The sequence below is a fragment of the Pinus tabuliformis genome, chromosome 8 (genome assembly GCF_031772625.1).
Source record: "Pinus tabuliformis cultivar Carrire ecotype Pingquan chromosome 8, CPIR1, whole genome shotgun sequence".
In the NCBI taxonomy this organism is placed as follows: Eukaryota; Viridiplantae; Streptophyta; class Pinopsida; order Pinales; family Pinaceae; genus Pinus; species Pinus tabuliformis.
This window is the reverse complement of record NC_142294.1, coordinates 626,925,799-626,946,729: the sequence shown is the minus strand read 5'-3', so window position 1 is coordinate 626,946,729 and position 20,931 is coordinate 626,925,799. Positions and strand designations below refer to the sequence as shown.

The following is a 20,931-nucleotide window of genomic DNA, read 5'->3' as shown; positions in this document are numbered from 1 at the left end:
CTTTTGTGCTATAGGACACAACGTCTGAGTATCTGGTCTAAGCCCATTTTGTAAAGGTGTCCTGCTATGAGTTGGTAATCCGCTGCTCTGACCACCAGGTGCCTTTTCTGCATTGTGGTGTAGCCCTGTGGACAACTGCCTGTTGTGAGCAAAGTAGCAATTTCCTGCAGGTGGTCGGGTATGGCTTCTATCCTGAATAAATCGACATCAGGTAACCGGTTGTCTATTGCTCCATCACTCTCCCCTATTTCCAGGTGAGAAAGGTGATCCGGGCCTACATTCAGTCTGCCCGGCTTAACAACTACTTCAAATGTGAACTCTTGAAATAATAATAGCCATCTGCATATTCTTCCCTCCAGTACGGGCTTGTTTACTAGGTATTTCAGTGCAGAATGGTCTGTGAAAAATTTGAATGGCACCCCCAACAAGTAGTGCCTAAACTTTTGGAGAGAGTAGACCATTGCTAGAGCTTCTCGTTCTGTTGTTGTGTAGTTTTTTTCCGCCGTGGAGAGCTTTCTGCTTGCATAGTATACTGGATGATCCATCTTCTCTCCTGGTTGCGCTAGGACTGCTCCTAGTGCTATTCCAGACGCATCAATATGTACATGGAACATTTTGTTCCAGTCAGGGTACACCAATATGGGCGCACTTACTAACCTTTCTTTTAGTTTGTCCAGCGCTGCTTGACAATCTGTTGTCCAAATGAATTCCTCCGTCTTCTTTAGCAATCTCTCCATTGGGGCTGTTATGGTTGCATAGTTTTTGATGAACCTTCTGTAGTACCCCGTATGGCCTAGAGTTGCTCTTAGTTGCTTTATGTTGCGGGGTGGTTCCATGTGGACGATTGCTGCCATTTTGGCAGGGTTGCTTTATGTTGCAAGGTGGTTCCATGTGGACGATTGCGGCCATTTTGGCAGGGTCCATGCAGACTCCATCTTTGCAAACAATATGGCCTAGAAGGGTTCCAAAGGGAACTGTGAAAATGCACTTCTTCAAATTTAAAGAGATCTGCAATTGTCTGCATCTTTTGAACATTACTCTCAACAGACTGGTATGCTTCTTTAGCAGGCTGTATACTATCCAGTTGTCCATGTAGACTTCTAGGAACTTATGAATATAGTCTCAGAAAGCTGCTATTACAATCCTTGAAAAGGTTGCTGCACATTCTTTAATCCGAATGGCATTACATTGTATGCGTACGACCCCCACTCCGTCGTGAATGTTGTTTTCCTTTTATCTTCTTTGGCTATTCGGACCTGGTGGTAGCCTGAGAAGCCATCTGTGAACGAGTAAGCCTCATTCCCCGCAACATTGTCTAGGACTTCGTCGCTGAAGGGCGTGGGGAACGGGTCGTGCACGCATGCATTGTTCAGGCTTCTATAGTCGATGCATACTCTAATCTCAGTCGCATCCTTCTTGTTTTGAATCACTATAGGGCTTATCCAATTAGCTTCATCAACTAGAAAAATGATTCCTGCATCCAACATTTTATCAATCTCCCTTTTAACTTTTTCTTTGACCCTTGGGTTCAGCTGGTATGGTCTGTGCTTCATTGGTCGGACTCCTGGTTTCAGAACAATTTTCATTTCTCCCAAGTTACCTTTTATCCCCTTGAGTTCAGCTACCGAAGCTGGGAACAGGTCTTGGTATTCTTGTAGCAACTCAAAAATTTCTTTAGTGGTCTGTTCGTCCCAGTAGTCTCCTACTGATGCTATCTTGGGTTTATCCTCCATCCCTACATTCTGCTTTCTCAGCTTCACTGGTAGGAGATGGGCACCTTCTGTCGAGGGACTCTCGCGGATCCCCCTTTCTCCCTCTGTTTCTTCAAAGGCTAGGTGTCTAAGCCCTTCCAATCCGTCTTCTTCTGGTTCTGCATCGATTCTATCGCAGGTTACAAATCCTGGAGATTCCATGTCAAATAAGCATTGTAGGAAGTTTTCTTCGTGCTCCCCTTCAACTAGCGTCTCCGGAGTGAACAAAACTCCTTTCACTGCTTGAAGCGCTTTTGTCATTTGTGCTTCACTATCCTTGAATGAGAAATCGCCGATGAACTGTGTTTTCAAGGCATCCCAAGCAACTGTTTGTCGTCGTAGTTCTTCATGGATGTACCACGCCCGGGGGATGCGCTGAGGGTGTGTATAAAGGCATGCACCCACAGGTTCCTTGGCAGTCGTTTGCTTTCCTAGTTGGTCGTGCACCCTTTGACATGTTCCTCGGGACTTGAATTCCCCGTGTATTCTTTTTGGTCTGGTGGCTGCTCTTCCTTCTTGCTAAACCTTTCCTTTATTGCTCGCTTTGCATCCTTCCAGTCTTTCAATACCTGGCAGTGTGCTTTCCACCATCTTGCCGGTGTTGCCATGAGCGCAATGTCCAGAAGGGGAATTCTCTGGTCTTCTGGTACATCTTGGTCCATCCTGTCCAGGAACTGATCTATCGGTTCAAGGCCATAGTACTTCGGGATGTCGTCCTTTCCTATATCTCCCCAGTTTACTTGGCTTATCATTGCACATCGCTGGGTTGTTAGTTTGTATCCACCTTGTTGCCATGCATCCCATGCAGCGTTTGAACCAGTTTTTGAACTTTGGATGCTCCTCCAGCTAACTGATCCTCCGACTGTAGGATTTATGTAATCTTCCCTCTTTCCTGCCGTGAGAGTATACAACTGATCTAACATCCCTGGTTCTTCCTTGTCATCTGTTGGTTCTGTAAACTTGGGTCCTTGATAAGGGTCCAGCGGCTGAATCACCCTTAGGCCTTTTGCTTCGAAGATCATCAGTTCCTTTTTCAAATCTATGACGGCATAGTTTTCGTATGCCCAGTCAATCCCCAGGAGTGCTGGATATGGGTCTTTATCCCCCATAATGTCTATTACTTCGAATTCAGTGTGTGTTTTTACTCCTGCTACATCGACCTCTACATTCTCCAATCTTTCGATGGGCAGTATACAGTATTGATTTGCCATTCTCAACTGAATTGGCGAATACTTCAGTTGCGGCTTCCCCATTGCCTCCCAGGTCTTCCGAGGTAGGATGTTTACATCCGATCCTAGATCTAGAATGGTGTCCTTTATCTGGAATCCTGCCACCTGCGCATTGATTCAGAATTCCTTCCCACTTCTCTTCTTATTTCGCTTCACCCTCCTGGAGGCTTTCTCTGGCCAGACTTCACAAGGTTGTCCCGCATCCTCTCGCTCTACGGACACCGCGACTTTCAAGCTTTTCCATAATTCCCTTAGCATGGTCTTATCTTCAACAATTTTTAAGAACAGTTTAAACCATTCCCCAATGGGTTGGGTAGGGCCAGGCTCACAGACTTGCGGACCTCGGGTGCCCCTATCTTCAGTCATCCCTTTGAACAATTTGGCTGCTTCTTGGTAATACTGCTTTTGGCACTCGGGTTGATATGCCTTTGGTGGTGATGCCGCTTTGACGATCACGGGGTTTCCTCGGCGTAGCAATCTTCCCCTGTCTTCTTCCCTCCTCAAGTGACTATATTGATATTTGTTGCGGGAGACCCTTGTCAGTCCGAGGCTCGGCATTCACCAGGTTAGCCCCTCACTGTCTGGTCCTCTCTTCCCATTTCGCGATGAGCTCTGGGCAGTCTTCTGTTGCGTGGGTGTTAACTCTGCACTGTGAACACCATGGTCTTCTCGGGAGCGGGCATTCCCTTGCGACATGTCCTTCTTGATCGCAATTGTAGCATCTTAGGGGTCCTCTGCCCCCCGATCTCCCTCCGTGTCCATTTCCTCCTTGCCCCCCTCAATTTGCTTCATTGACTCAGAACGTGGATCTGTCCAATCTTTCTGCCAGAGCATCCAGCGCTCGACATTGATTAGTGTGATGAGTAGTCGATGCGCAGAACTTGCAGTAGTTGTTATTGGGGATGCTAGAGTACTTTTGCAGCACTGGACACATCTGCGGCAGGTGTCCATACATTCTACAAATTTCACAGAAATCTGCGTTATTCCTTCCTAGGAAGGGTCCTTGCGCCCCGATGGCCGCAACCCCTGCGGTCGGAGTGGTTCCCGATGACCCCGCCACCCCTCCTGCTTGGTTAAGACCTCACAGTTGTGGGCATTCCATCGCAATGTGCCCCTCCACCAGGCAATGGGTGCACCAAACATTAGGCCTGGCCAGTCGTACGGGCTGAAGATCCCTCAGCTTCTCGGTCAGGTTCGTGATCTGGCTTTGCAAGCCCGTGATTGTTGGATCTTGCAGGCTTGTGCCTCCCCGGTATTCGTGGGGATATCTTGCCATCACTTCTATCCGCGATGCTTGCTCTAAGGCATCCTACAGGGTTCCTATCTTCTGTTGTGTTAGCGGTGTCCTGGTCAAGGGCAAGAGCGCCTTGATGAACCAGTCTTGTTGGTGGTTTGGGTCCAAAGTATAACTTAGCTTGGCAATGGCGTCCTTAAACCTTTGCATGAGCTCCCATGCAGTCTCTCCCTCCCTCTGCTTAATTTCCCACAACTCTGATAGCCCTTGCTGATCAGTTTGCGGTACCTTGAATTCTTGCACAAATCCCCTCTTAATGTCGTCTATGGTTGGGTTCTGGTTTTGCTCTGCCCACTTTATGAACCAGCATAGAGCCCGTTCCCTTAGCGTGGTTTGGAATTCCACCGCCCGAACGTTATCCGGAGTCTGACGGGCTCTCCAGATGGCTTCACAGAGGTACCAGTGTTGCTCCACATCCTCATTCCCCTTACCTGCAAACTCCGGGTATCTTGTAAATGATCCCGCCATACTGCTCTGAATATTAGCTAATAACACAAAACCGTTGGTTCCCGGCTGTAGCGACCCCTGTAGTCCCAAGTTACTACTGTAGCCGGTTCTGGTATCACTCCTAGTATTGAGACCAGTCCTGTATTTTTCTCGTGCCCTGTATACTTACGCTGCTTTTGTTAGGTTAAAGATGAATTCTTTTGGTTTGTGATAAGGTACCAGGGGAAGGTCGGGAAAACGCCGCTTGTGCTTTGGGGTTGGGGCTACAGAACTTTGGTGGATGCTGGTTCCTCATCGAATAACTTCCTCATTCTGTCACCCATGTTGTCGTCATCTTCATGCCAGCATGGGTGCTGATCTTGCGGTTCTTCTTCCGTAGCCTTCGGGGAGGATCCCCCATATGTTCCCGGTTGCGATCCCAAATCCGCAACATTCCGAGATAGTCCTCCTCCAGTTCCCTATTGCAATCCTATTTCAGCAACCTGCAGGGAATGCCTTTCCTCCTCTTCCCGATTCCGACATCCTTTCGCCCCATCTTTTGGTGCCCTAGCGTCCTCTTCGCCCTTCATCTCAACTCGGGGTTTTTCCATCACCACTCCTATCGGGCAGGACCCTCTCCTTCTTTTCCCTAGGGCCCGAGCTGCTCTTACCTGCCACTTATCGGCTAACAATGCCCTTCTCTGTTCTCTAACATCCCTCACTTTCTTTAATCCCTCTGCATCCATCCCCCCACAACACCCCTATCCCCTTGTGGGCAGCATTTTCCCCTTCATTTCCTTCCCCCGATACTAGCGTTTTATGCTTCCATCCCAATAGTGGATAGAGATATCAATGCCTCTTCTAGAAAAAGCATCTTAATCCATGTCAAATTTCCCCTATCAATTCCCCCCTTAGCTCGGAGTTGAACACCACCTCCACCTTTGAGTAGGACTGATAGCTTTCTGCAGCAAACTCAACTACGTATCCTTCTACCGTAGTTCTCACCCAGAAATCAACTGCTCTCGTTCGCTCGTTATCCAGCTATTGTAATAGTGCAGTCTCGGACAAAGTCCAACTATGGCAGGCTCTCGTCGATCTGCTCGAAGGACTTTGCCACTTCAGTTCCCTCAACCAATTGTACAAGTCCTCAGGGAATTTGCACCAGAAAATTTCATATTGGTCATCTAAGTTATCAGCGTATAGGATCTGCTTATGCACCTTGCCGATCGACTGATTCTTGCGGGGAGCTCTTTCTGCCACAAATTGGTCTATTTTGTGATTCCACCAGTTTCTGATCTCTCTCTTAAACACCCTCGACACCATATTCTGAACCAGTTCTCCTAATTTCAGGTCTCAGCGACGAAAGCATTGTTGGCTCGAATGAGTCATCAGGGAAAAGACCTTGGGTTCAGGCACGGAAGGCTAACAATGGTCCGCTGTAGTCTAGAAAGCGCTAGCATTTTCACCTCACCCCGAAGGGCAAAGTGTCTCATCCGAAGCGCGCCGCGACCAAAAGGGGAGAAGGGATCAACATGGAATTGAGGGGATCTAAGTTAGACACAGGCGGTCATACCCAAATGCGCTCATAATACATGGAACAAAGATAATAATATCCTAAACTCATACACAAGGACTCATCATACATACCACAGAGCTAACAACATACTAGTATTGATCTAGCAAGCACCAACTTCATGCAACAAGTAGACTATTTAAAATTTTGATAAGCCACAGTACATGATGTGCAATACACTACGAGTCTTAACAATCATCAACTCGGATTACATTAAAGTGACAGAACAGAATACATTATAACTTGGCCTCTCGCCATCAACAATACATAAAATACCCAGCTTAGTAGCTCGGGTTAGACCTACTCCGCAACCTAGTTCCTTAGTTTCCAGCTCTTCCTCCTTCTGCTCTTATGTCTGCGTACCTCCTCGGTAGCCCAATCCTTCAGTGTCCGGCAGGTTCGTCCTCAACAACAACCCCGACGATCAACGAAACCCAACAACAACAATAGCAACACCAACAAAAACCAACCTCTTCCTTTATGTTCTTCCTCTTTTTATATCCTTCCCGGTTGCCTGGACTGCCAGTTCTTGCTCGACTGCTTGCTTCCTTGGCTGCCTCTGTACCTTCCCGTCTCCTCGGCTGCCTTTGCCTTCTGCTGCCACCTTGCCATCACCTTCCCGCAACTGTTTGTTTCGCCGTCCAACCGTTGCTGCCATTTGTCCTTTCCCGCCCTAAGGTTGGTCAAAACTCTTCAAAATTAATGAAGGCTCCAACAGGTGAGGTTGGAGGGAAAAACTCTGCCGATCATTTGTGTCTAGAGGCACAGATGAATCAGTGAGACAAAAAACCTCCTAAGGTAGAAATCGTCATCAAAATACTATGCTTACCTAGGTTGTTACATACATGATGGTCTTACTAAGATCATTTACATTATAACCATGCAGAATGGGTTTACATCTTTAACAAAACTGTTGGCTGATGATGAAATATGAAAGGCCCGAACACTTGAACATGATAGGTCTCTTTTGCAAAAAAAGGGATTTACTGCTGTGGGGTCATTGACACAAAGTGGTCAACAGAGACCCAATCACATAGGGAATATTTAATCACAATTGGAGAGCATAAATATTGAGTCACATAATCACGATCATTCGTCTCTCCAAGATCCACAACATCAAAGGTTCAACTCGACAATAAGAAACTACTTCATTTCAAAGATTGATAAGAGGATGTTTGATGGTAAAGATCCTATGATATGGATACTTTAGATGGAGCAATACTTTGATCTACACCAAATGTCAGCCTTACAAAAGGTAACTATTGTATCTTTGTATTTAGGACAAGATCAATTTGTATGGTATTTGTTACCCACCATTTTGTGGTTAATATCCCTAGGAGAATTTTTTTTCTCCAAGATGGTCCTCAGTCGACAGCCAACGGCGCCTTGCAGCCACCAACTAGTTCATTATGCCATTTCTTCGTGACCTAAGCCAGCCATGTGGTCCCTCGCCCATCTGCCATGATCGTATGTTTGAAGGTGGGCCTCCCGAACCTAAAGGTATGCCTTGTCATTTGGAAATTGAGTATTGTAGTTTGCTTATCATGGACACTTTTGGGCATGGATTAATGGGGGGATTCGACGAAAATAATGGGCTAGGTTTGTGCTTTTGTCCCCTAGACCCCTTTTAGGTATTAACCTTGGATTCTAGTCCCGTGGGATCTCTTTTACTGACCATTTGGCTCTAGGGATGGTATTTCATGGGAACCCCGATTTTGGTTGTGTGGTCCCACTCCCTTATCCGTTTATATTACCCTCTTTCCATTCATTATTACCCCATTCATCATACTCCCACTTGGGTCCAGATTCCTCCATTGGGTCCACATAGGGTTAGCATGCCCCTTCTCCTTTGCCCACACCTTGGGTCATGGCCTGGAATGAAGCCCAGAGGTTGATGCAGCTAAAAAGAAAGATAAAAGCATATATGGCCACATTCAACAGGAAAATGTACCACAAAATGCAAAAGATGGTTGGGACAAACACATTTAGCACGTGGGCAAAAGCCAATACATGAGCTCTACCCCATCATCATGGCCATCACCCTGGTTCCTATAGGTTTTATGAACCTCCTTCATCATATAGGAACCCATGATTGTCCCAACCCCTGGTGGGCAATGAACCACCCCACCTTAAAAGGGGGTATTCACTGCTATATCTTATACATCATGCTCTTACCCCTTGAGCCCCGAGCAATTAATCAAAGAAAATCATAAAAAGGAAAAAGGCATATAAAGAAGGGTGGAAAAATCAAGGTCGGGGCACCTCATGTACCGCGGCTGCTATCTCCTATACATCATAAACCCAAGTGTGGGCTTCCCTCTTATTAGCTATCCTTGTACCCCTAACGCGTGACCCAGGGTTGCCCCTTCTCATCCCCTACTTCATTCACCCATTTTTCATATGCCAACACCTTTTGAGGGATGTACCTTGACTATATTATCCCCTTTAGAAGTAGAAACCACCTAATATGATTATTGGTTAACCCCTTTTGGAGTTCAAGAGGCATTGGCACATCTCGAAGCCCATTATGGAAGGGCAGGCCATTATGAAGTCCCCACTTTTAGTCCATGATTGGTAAGTTCATTTATTCGATTTCTCTAATGACTTGTTGTACTAGAAGGTTAGGGGACGCGTTGGATCTTATGCAGGATTGCAAACGGTTTCCATTTTGGGTTTGGTCTCCCTATACGGGTACTAGTCCTCTAGAGGGCTATATTGGCACATGTAGGGTGTGTGTTAAGAGCCATGGGTCTCCACAATAACAATCAATACTCCATGGACCCCCACAACCATTAAGAGATTGCTCGTGGTTCACTTATTGGACGAGGAAGATGCACCTGATCCATCATGCCCAACTGGCCCCATATTTGCACCATACACTTGGTAGATGATCTAGGACTTGCACGATGATGTGGCATCACCTACACCATCATCCTAGCCCTTGCAGGCGATCTACAGGCATCGTCAATTTGTTTGGACTTTGGAGGACACTTGTGTGCCCCCACATGTCATTGCAAGCACCACAAGTTATTACAAGGGCCAACCCCTTGTCCACTGCTTTTGAGGGTCCTATTCTTCATTGTGGCACCCATGGACCTCATTAGGCCTCTTAGAGGGCCCTAAAACATGCATAGATTACTATTTGGCCTCTTGAGAGGCTTAATCTTTCATTTATGAGCTAGTTTGGTGGGCTTGTTACCAAAAGTTGAATTATTAGAAAATTATTTTATTTTTGGGGCTTATGTAGGCCAAGGAGGCTAATTCGAACTCCTAAGTTGTGTAGAAATACAAGTGAGATGAGCTTATTTGCTCATCAACACTTTGGTTCGGATCTCTCTCTTCTTTAGAGAATTTCACACTTTTTCAGGAGGATGAATTGGAGCTTTTATGTATTGGTTTATCTTCTCTTGGAGCTTCTCTCTTGTCAATTGTGAACGGTTGGATATATTCTGTTACATGTAAGTACATGCTTTTAATGTTATTCTTGTTTTACTTTGTCATATACATTGGATTGGGATTTTCGCTGTTCTAGAGCTAATTGCTGCATGCATTTATTGCTTAAAATTGTGGATTTTTGTCTCTATTATAGCATCTCCCAATGTATGGGCCTTGCAATATGAACGAAACCTCCGAGGGTTAATTCTATCAAAGAATTTGACTTTGATAAACCATTTCCTTTGCACATCAAGTATAAAAGCTGCAAGATTGCTTCTCCTTGACCGAGAAGGCTAGCGAAGTGGTCTTGAGGCTTCCTTGACTGGGAACCAAGAAATCCTACTCATACTCATCATAGACTCCATTCTCCCAAAGATTAAGGCACTGATCTACCAAGGGTGGTCACTAAAAATCACATTATTTCAACTCTTTCTAGGTCTAGCCAAGCTAGGGTACCTAGGGTATCAATTTCCCAACAAGCTAGCCCTCCAAGAAGTTCGATCTCCTAGGGTCTCCTGCGCTGGTGTTTGCTCAAGCTCTCCTCCAATTTTGAAGCCATTCCAACGGTGGAGTTGAGAGAAAAGGCAAGCCCTAGCTCTGGGATCAAATTTTTCCTTGGCATCCCCAAGGCTAGTACCTCATAGGGTCAAACCAACACCTTCAAGTGAATATTTTTTCTTTAATCCTTTCCCCCACCTTGTCTAGGGTAAGAATATCATCGGTTGCTATATTCTTTCCTCATACCCTAGACTGGGTCCACTTGATCCCATGTGGTCACATTCCTTTGAAAAGATATTCTTCAAGAACCATCCGGGATACCAATTGCAACAAGGATTTTAGGGATTGGGAAGCTCCTCCAGAGGTCACATCCCATAAACCTAACCCTCAAATCCTCCTTTCCTTTACCTAGAATACATAATACCTTGCTTAGAAAGCAAGCAAGCTCCATCCTTCAAGCTCTTTTGGGAAAGAGATTATTTGGGTCACTGATATCTATTCATTGACTTATCCTTCATTGGTGACTCCATACATACCAGGTCTCCTCCCATCGGTGAAAGTGAAAGCTTGTAAATAGAAGGGAGCCTTAGCTGAGGTGACAGTGGGCTAAGTCTCCATTTGTTTCCCTTGGCCTAGCATTTTCCTTTTAAGGATCCCCTTTTAGGCCTCCTGCTAGTTTGAGTAGTAACAATATCAATGGCTTTGTGAAGGAAAAATGATTCTATTGTATCTTGGTCCATTTTTACAGAGGAAATGGGGATATTAAGAGAAATACATTATTTAGTCAATTGGTTAATCTTCAGCAAAGGTCTAATTACAGAGCACATTCAACAGTTTCAAAAGTTGAGTCTCAAGATAAAGAACATTCGGTAGGATAATTTGTTAGACCTCTTTATGGGAACTTTGAGGGAAAGCATCCAACATGAAGTGCATCTCTTTGAATCTAAATCCCTAGAGTATGCTTTTAGTATGACAATGAAAGTTGAAAGTAAAAATGTGGCTACGAGAAGAGTGGTCATTAACAACTATAGAGAACATCATGCTCCCTCTCCTAACCAAGGTTGACACCTCAACAAATGGTTGAAACTAAAAGAAGAGCAAAGGGACTATGTTTCATTTGTGACAACAACTACGGTAAGGGGCATGTTGTCACACAATCTAGTAGGGGTCGTAGGAGGGTTACCTAAGGGACAAATACTAGACCAAGCGACAACAATGGGACAAAGACTCACAATGTCCCTTGCTCTTTACAGACTTTTGCACATGGGAGGAGTCCCGGTATGAGGGAAATCACCTAAAATGATGAGATCAATGGTAAGGTGCAATGTGATTTCCAAGGCCCATTCTAAGGGGAGGCTTAAAATGAAGGTTCAGTGCTTCAAAAGAAGGTAATGGCTCTCCAAGAAAGACCTATGAAGAGACCTAGACCTAGGGGTAATGATATTCAATGATGACAAAGATGCTCATTTTGAAATTTCTAACTCTGACACGTCAAAAATTCCTACTGCATTATCTGGTTTATTTCACCTACTTGTTTATTCCTTAACAAGTTATTTATCCATATAAATATTGAAAATAAACACAAATGCAGTCTCAACTCATATACAGATCATCAACTGAAATAATAGACAAACACACAAGGGACACTGTTATTTTTGGACAATCGTCCCCGGAAAAACCCAATGCGGGAAAACCAGTGCAGCAGTTCTGAGGGTTTTATTATTATGCAAATTTCTTGAGTACAACTAGGGTGCCAAACTGGCTCACCCAACAGAGATTCTACATGGCAGTAATATGTCTTCTCGGAAGCAGATATTCAGCTTCTCAGCACTAGCTGCCCCACGAAAATCCTTTCGACGCTTCTCCAAGGCTTTGCGTTGGCCCTGCTAGACTCTGCGTAGCTCTGGAACCCCCTGCGTCAGCCCTTTGCCTCTCTGCCTCAGCTCTCTGGTCTTTTGCGTCACCCACGCAGGCCCCTTAGCCTCTGCGTAGTCTCTAGCTGCCTTTGCATGGCTCCTGCTGCCTCTGCGTAGCCTCCTCAGTCACTGCACTGATCCTTTGGCACTATCTCTGCCTCTCTGCTATGTACTCACTGCAAATTACATCACTTCTTCAAATTTTCTCAGCAAACCCTGCTCCAGAAAAGCGAACTGACCGATCAATCTTGGTGTATCTCCAACTGACCCTCAAGCCTCCTCGTATAATTTCGCTGTTGAGTCTTCAATGACTGAGATTAAGTCTCTAATCAACGGCTAAGATTAGATTTGGCTTGACCCATGTCATTTGGAACATTCTCACCCATTTTTATATTAATACCCATTAATATTTTAATTTTCCAAAGTTTAGAATTAGGAACCCCATTAAAAATATTAATTATTTTAATATCTCTCTAACCGGGTGGAACTTTCCCAAACCATTTCTGGGTCTTGGAGATCTCACATGCTTTAGCCTCTCCACCAATTTTCATGGCTAGAGCACATCCGATGCTACCACAAATCAACAGCTCATTGATATGTATTTTACATAAAATACATATTGATACAAGTACAATGACAATTATGAAGAACGACCCTAGTTACAATTTCAACACATAATGCTTGAAGAAGTAGGACTTAAGAGGCTGAATTCAGTGCTTACTGCATACATCCTTGGAGGCCATAACATCAGCTTATTATCCAGCCAAGCATGCCAAATCTTGGGACTTATCTTCAGGTGAAGGAGTCTTTTACGAGTAGATCAAAATTATATTTTGTTTGCAGGTTGTAGTAGTCAGTTGGAGGGCTCAGGTCTATTCTTCTAGGGGTCGAATCTATCTTGTTTGTAGGCTGAGTTCCATGAACAAATCTGGAGGACAGGTTGGCTGTGGAAGGGGTCGAATTATAGCTCTGAAATCGAGTTCCTGTAGCAGCAACTTAAATTTTGTAGATCGAATACATCTTTTTTAGACCGAGTTGAAGGGTTTATATATGTTTCTGCATATACCCAGTGTTATTATGTGAAGGGGAGGCTGACTCCCGAGTATTCGGTCTTCTAGATGCCTAGATCCATAAATAGGCAGGTTGAATAGCCACATTGGAAGGAGGATTGAGTTGACTGCCATAACAGCACAAATCAAGCTTATATCTGATCTTCAAAATAGGCCAAGTTGGTGTTCCTGAGCAGCCCATTTCAGGGTATATTTCTCACCCTTAAGAAGCCGAATTTGAGCAGGATAGATGGCCGAGTTCAGGGCCACAAAACAGATCTGAACATCCTGATTGGCAGCAGGCCACATGTCTCCAAAACAGGGCAGAGTTCCTCTACAATAGGATCAGTTAATCCCCTACAGCAAGAAGATAAAGTAACAACTGAGATCTGCCTTCCAGTGGCTGAGTTTGATTGTCTTGTGCGGGCATAATTACCTCCTCATTTCCCAGGCCAATTTCTTTAATTTTGAGGACGAGTTCAGTCATCTATTATAGCAGAACAGGTGCTGTAACAATCTGTGGCCAAGGGAGCCCTCGGTGGGTGGCCCAATTGGTGATGGCTGTGAAAATGAAGTGTTATGTGCAAGGATGTTTGAGGTTCAATCCCCCCTAATTCACCTGTGCCTGCGGAAGGGACATACGTAGGTACCTAGAGGTTATAGTGGTAGCAGTTGGAATCGACCCTGTGTCCACTGTCATGCGAGTACGAGACCAGGCCAGTTGCCGATTCCTCTAGGTACAAAAAAAACCAATCTGTGGCCAAGGGACGAATTTCCTGTAAGGATTTATGGAGGAACAGTTGAGTAAGTTGCTGTAGCAGATTGGTGCATTTCAGGGATCGATTGGTGGACCAGAAAACCCTCTTTGGAGGTAGTATATTTCCATCTCCAGCACCATCACTTCCAGCCATTGAAATAGCTAAACAGTGCTAGGTTCTAATAAAATAATTGTTCTGTACTGATCTGTTCTATATTATTAAGAAACTGGCTGTGTTTTGCACTGCTTATTTGGAATTATTCGAATTATTTATCAAGTAATAGGTTGTGCCAAGTTTGCAGACAAGCTGTTTGTTTTATAATAAAAGGTTGGCTGAGTCTCATGGCATTTGTTTGCTGAGTAAGAATTTAACAAAAATATCTGTGCATATACCTGAGTCCTAGTGTGCACATCAACTGTTTGACGAAATGACAACAGTAAAAGGGTTCTTTGTCTTACATTCTAAGTGTTTAACAGGCTATCTGCATGAAAGGTGTTTGTAAAAAAGTATTCTGAGAACTATTGGCGGAATCTTAGTTAGGGACATCACAAAATATGGTTGAAATAAACTAGAATGCAAATCTAAATTGCAGTGTTGAACTCCTACAGCAATTCATGATGCAAAGTCCCAACTATTATGTAATGGCTATGGAAAATTGTAGACTAACAAAGATCAAAGTATGGAATCATGTCAAAATGAGGCATTTTCTAAAGTATTTATATTAATTAGAAATTGATTAATCCCCTAGGTCTGCCAACTTTAAATTCTACCTAGATTGGCTTGATTCTACCCAATCATACCTTAATCTACTCCCTGATGTGGGGGTCAACTGACACTTAATTTTACTCGAAGAGGGGCTGACTTCCTCTCAAAGAGATTTGCCCTTGCACATTGATATTTTTCCTTTCTGCCTGGCATAAACTATCACAAAGGATTATAAATGTGAGACTTCCATTGTGTTTGATTATTTTCCCTGCTTTCTTTTATGAACCAAAATTAGTGTTCTAACTTCTAACACATATATTAGAATTAGTTATGCATGGTATAAAATTTGTATGGCATGAAGTCTCACGAAGTTAGAAGAACATTTCCCTTTGAGGTATGGTTGATGAGTTTTGAAACACCCAAGTTTTGTTAAGAGTCCAACTCAAGCTCTTCAAAAATATGAATTTTAGTTTCTAACAGCCATGCCCTCGTTGGTTAATCCAAAATCACATACGTTACTTGTGTATTAGTAAACAGCTTTGTGGACAAGAGCTCGGCCTGTAACACAGGTACTGTGGTTTTCAAGCTGCTTCTACCCCACTTAACTGTGGTTTTCTTGAGCATTTTCACATTTATTAAGTCTGAAGTATAACCATAACTAGTAGATCCAACATGTGGCAAATTCTTTTAAATGAGTTTTGATAGATATCCTACTCAAGGAAAAAAAATCTACACGTGGGCAGAGCATTGCGCTGTTACAACATTTAAGTAGAGATGGGTTCCCAATTCAAAACATTTTGCGTCTTACGAAAAGTCCCGAGCAGCTATCCTTTTTGTGGATGCAAGTTTGGGTGCTTCTGAGGCTTGAAGCACTTTGTGGCTACCCTGCACATTACACACGATAGACAGGTTAATCAGTGGGTGAAAAGAACCTGCAGTAGGGAAGTTATATATAAGATGATAAATAAAGTGGACTATTAAGTCTTTCCATCGGACAACAGATTAAGTGAAATTTTGATTAACAACAAATAAAAATGGAATTTACATTGGGTCTCTGGATGTTTTATTACAATCTTATAATGAATCTACCATAATAATGAAGTTAGAGCCGAAGTTTCTAAACCTATCTATCACTTCATTAGCTAGAAAATCTGTAGACAGTTTGAGGTTGCTTTCCTTTGCAAAATTTAATGCTTCAATACTCAATGCTTTAGAATGTATTTGGAAGATACATTATGCAATTAACTGGAAATCTGGAGTCTGCATTGTCTGTTATCTGAATTTGTTGACATATTCAATGCCACGGTAGTTTCTGCTTCAGTTTATTGACTAATACCATCTTCTGTAACTGGTGACTGCAATTGTAAAGAGAAGATCATTTTAAATTTCTAGCATTAGTCACCCCATATGAGAGTGGAAATGGAACTACAAGATTTGTTGTATTAGATTATGAGTTCTTCTCTGGTAACTAGATTTTAACTGTATTTATCTACGATGGTGTAAGTTTTGTGGCTGGCCACTGAAGTAAAATTGACTGTTTCATATTCTAACGCCATTTAGTGCTTAAGTAAGTTTCCTGTAGTGCATTTGTAGTTGTATCAGGATCATTTTATGGTTGCATACAATCAGATTGGTCATGCATTGAGGTCTCCAAATTGGGGATGAAATTTGATAGGAAAATAATAAATATCTTCCTGCTATGTAAGTGACACTTTGTATGGTTTACTTCTTTTTGGCCAGTTCAGAGCAATTCTCCTCGGGAAAATTTATGAAAGCTAAATAAGAAGCTATGAAGTTGAAAACCTTTACAATTCATGAACTTCTATTGGAAAAAGAAAATTTCTGTTTGCCTGTCATTTGAAGGTAGAGAGTTGGAACCCTTACGAGATGTGAATAACTATTTTTGAAGGGCTTTGGAGTTTTCAGAATAACTCTTGGCATTTAGGATGTATATACCATATTTTGACAATTCGTACATACAAGTGAAACAGATTAGTCAATGACATCTTTGAACTTGACAAACTTTGTGGTAGGTTCGGACGACAATCATTATTTCATATTGATTTTTTTTCTTCCATTAAAGATAACTGCCTATCTATATTTACAATTTAAAAAGTGTCTCTGATTGTCTTATTTTTTAGTTTTACTTCTCAAATTTGTGTAAATGGCTTTCATTTTTTTCTTTTCTCTAACTTTCATATATAAGGTGCCCTAATGTATTGTTTTTCTTTCTACAGGATTCCAAATGGTCTTGGTATTAAAGGTTTTGGAGGTATATATCAAAACTATCTTTTTTTTTTGTAACTTTGGCATTGGTGAGGCTACGTCATGGTCATGTCCAAGAATAACACCCAAATAGGGCGGGAATTGAACCGGTGACTTAACATCTAGGAGTATCTTAGCAGCGCACCCGATCACCGTCTATCCAAGACCCCGTGGACATCAAAACTATCTTTTTTGAGGAAGGTGGTGAATGCATTTTATATTTTATTTCTAAAACACTAAAACGTACATCGAGAATGATGCATAATGAAGCCAAAGGGCAGTCATACAGGTTCCCTCTCACATAAACTTGGAAAGGTGGCATGCCTGCTTTGGCACCACTATCAAGAGAATCTATGCCTTTTCTAAAAATGCCATGACTGACATCTCCGTAACCATTTCTGATCTGAATGTTGTCATATATCCCAAATGGAACTGATTGGGTGTCTTATGAAATGTTGCTGGACACCGTCTTTTCCAGAAGGAAATCCCTAGTCTTTCCAATCACATCCCACGTGCTCATGCCTACTTGTTGGATCATCCTCTTTTAATTATGAAAAGAGAAATTTATATCCCGTTTCCACCTAGATCATGTTGTACGTATTACCACGTAAACTAATATCTGAGTGAAAAAGCCCAATCCATGGATGCAACCTTGGGGTAATGGATGGGAGTTGTATCATTGTTACCTCAATACAAACTCTTCACTTTTGGGCAGCCCTCAAGAGTTCAAGGGGAATATCCCTCAATTGGATGATAATTATTATGAGAGATGAACTTCATTTCCCATTTTCCACCTAGATCATGTTGTACCTGTTACCACATAAACTAACATCTAAGTGGAAAGGCCCAATCCATAGATGCCACCTTGGGGTAACAGATAGGAGTTGTATTAGCATCACTTCAATACAAACTCTTCTTCACTTTTGGGCAGCTCTCAAGAGGCCAAGGGAGGTACTCCTCAATTGTATAATGATTATTATGAGAGCCCAAGTAAATTGTGATTAACTAAGAGATGTAAAAGATTCACTTTAATAATGAAGAATTAAATCCAACAAAAACATAGCATGTAACATATAAAGGATCTAACGCTTAATGATATAATGCTTTACACAATTAGATTTATCCTTAATGAAATAAATATATACCACATTAATTCACTTAGATGCTAGAGCAATGAAGAAATGAGTTGATTAAGCTCAAAAGCTCGTTTGTTATGTGTAATGAAAGAAAATTTCCAGATTTGAGCCTTAGTGGTCACTAAGGTGACAACCAATTGCTCAATCTCTTTAATGATGTAATATTAAACTTAAAGAGAGGAATTACAAATCTGCTTGATTAATGTGCAAGAGAAAATTCATACTTGTAAGAGATCAATTAACAACCCAAGTGTAAATCGTTGAAACAATGAATTTAGGCTAAAAAAGAATTTGGAAAAGGAATTCACAACTTGTAATAAACCCAAATTATGCATTAAAGATAACTTCAAGTGAAAGATAAACCACGAGGGATTGCAAACTTGAAGTAAGACACAAATTGATCTTAATGTGTAAAGCTTTATGAATAATTCAAATTTGTGTTTAAATGAAGACAAGTTCAAAGTATGACTTGACTTGTCCAATTTGGTAGATCTGATTTATTCAAGCAACATGTGAATTTTAGATTAGAAATTAGAAAGAAATCAACCCAAAGATAAGATATACAATCAACATGAACACTTAGGGTTAGATTACAATTTACAACTAAGAATTGAAATATGATCAATAAAACACTTCCCAATATGATTATAATTTATAACAAGTCTATGTAAGAGATTGTTTGTGGACTGGATTTTGGACTTGAATTAAATGGTAAATCCAACTTATCCCCTAGAAATATCACTTTGGATTTACTTGAATCAATCAAAGAATATTTCTTAAGTGAAAAATAAACAATTAAAATAGCAAATCAAGGTAAAATTTGTTAGGATATTTATTCATGTAGGAGTTAGTTAAGTTCAACTTGGTTTAATGTGTATATTAGGTAAAAGTGTGTTTCTTTAGTATGCATTAGTCATATTGTAATCTGATGGTCACGATATGTTCTAGACATAGAGTGATCCGACAATTCATATTCTCCTCAATACTAACGACTATTAATTCGTGACTTAATATTCAATTGGTCCATTATCTCTATTTAAAGGGCATGGAAGGTCATGGCTAATGATTGATTGTGAGAACTCTTTTATGTAAAATATTTTCTTTTGCATTAATAAAATTGCTTCAAGTGGCTGTGTTGGCTAGGGCCATGAACTGTTTCCCTCTCAGAGGGTTTTAACCACGTAAAAATATTGGTGTTGTGATCTTTGATCTAGTTGTGTGAGTGGTTATTGAAGGTTTTCATCCTTTATGGAATACCCTATTTACCCGCACATGGAATCAGGTCTTGTTGGAAGAACTGCTACCTTGGTGATTGAGATTTTGAAGCTCGTGTTGCCCCATTTTTGAGATTTGCTATTTCTGTATTGTTTTGGCTTAAACAAACTATTTCGTTACGTTTAGAACACTATTTTCAGCTAACAACGCCTTTCGTTCCATTTGAAAAGGTGCCCGTTTGCCTGGGATACAACATTTTTTGCCGAATCTAGATGTATACAATGTAAATACACCATTTTTTTGATTTTTTACGGAGTTCATATTTCAGTTTTCTGTTTTATATTCTTGGTTTGATACTCTTTTTGGTATACGTATGCTCTTTGCCTTGCACTCCTCTGCGATCTTGGCAAATCATAAACAGAGCAAAAAGTATTTTCTTGACTGCATATGCTCTTTGCTGTGCACTTTGTGCAACCTCGGCAAATAAAAAACAGGGAGAAAACTTGCATTTTTTGGGTAAGCTAACCAAGATCTAATCCCATTGTTGAGTTTTGTATTTTTTTTTCGAATTGTTGTTTGTTTTTGGATTAGCACATCTTTTTTGGCAATTAGGCAGTTCAAGGAAGAGCTCCGACAACAAAACCAACACCATCAACACCCCCACCCTCCTCCACTACTATTGTTGTGTATTTTTCACTAGCTCACTTGGTTAAAAGTTACTTTATTTAGTAAGATGTCTTGAGTTCAAATCTTTTTTTTTTAAGTTACTTTTTGAAAAAGTTCATGCAAACTTAAGTTATTTCATAACTTTATTGTAAAGTGTATTTCACTTGTCATATAAAAGTGAATCACTATAAAATAGCTTTAATCTTTTTAAAGTTATTTTTGCATACAACTTTAATTTATAAAGTAATTTCATTGTAAAAGGGATTTTCACTTCTTTTATAAAAGTAGGTCACTTCATAAAGTAATTTATTTGTAAAAGTGAACAAAACTTTCACATACAAAGTCCGTTTTCAATGCCGTTTTTTTGAAACAACCTACTTTTTTGAGATCTTTCCATCCATATAGTCAATTTCAATGTTTGAAACCATATTATCTACATATTTAAATATGAACACTCCAAGTGAACTTTTGCTTATCAATACCACTTACTTCTCATGAAAATCCCACATGGATAGTGTATTAAGAAGTAAAGGATTGTACTAGATTACCTTGGGACAAGAAAATGCCCCGATTGATGCTGATAAGAAATCCAAATGGGATAATAGGAATGATGAAGCACATGGATTAATCAAAATGTCTATTTCTCCTGATTTTTGATTTCACATTCAAGGAATTGATGCTCTAAATGAAGCCCGAGAAAAATTGAAAAAGATATTTGGTGAACCTAATATTATTAGATCTCATCAACTTGAAAATCAGGTCATGAATTTAAGTCCTAATGATTTCTCTTGCATTGAAAATTACTTATCCAAGTTTAAAACACTTGGACATTTGCTTAAACACTGTCAAGTTGATCTAGATGAGGAACATTGCACATATATTATTCTTTCAAAGCTTGCTTCTACATATTTTGTTTTTGTATCTGCATTTTTTGCCACTAGAGAAGCTCTCGGGGTTACGTATAAAAAACCTTCTCCTGAAACTTTTTGTGACTTTTTGATTAGAGAGCAAGACA

The 20,931-nt window shown here is 41.3% G+C and overlaps 1 protein-coding gene and 1 long non-coding RNA gene across 4 annotated transcripts in view; one reads left to right on the top strand and one right to left on the bottom strand.

Moving 5' to 3' along the window:
* LOC149237060 (uncharacterized) overlaps positions 1–20,931 on the top strand; it is a 162,954-nt gene that overhangs the window by 31,561 nt on the left and 110,462 nt on the right. For both annotated transcript variants that reach the window (XM_089366736.1, XM_089366735.1), the window contains exon 2: positions 16,872–16,906. In XM_089366736.1, the coding sequence (XP_089222862.1) occupies positions 16,872–16,906 (35 nt within the window). The remainder of the gene's footprint in view (positions 1–16,871; positions 16,907–20,931) is intronic.
* Positions 15,215–20,931, bottom strand: part of LOC149237061 (uncharacterized) — a 104,177-nt gene continuing 98,460 nt past the window's right edge. For both annotated transcript variants that reach the window (XR_016245230.1, XR_016245229.1), the window contains exon 2: positions 15,215–15,519. This is a non-coding gene — a long non-coding RNA (uncharacterized LOC149237061). The remainder of the gene's footprint in view (positions 15,520–20,931) is intronic.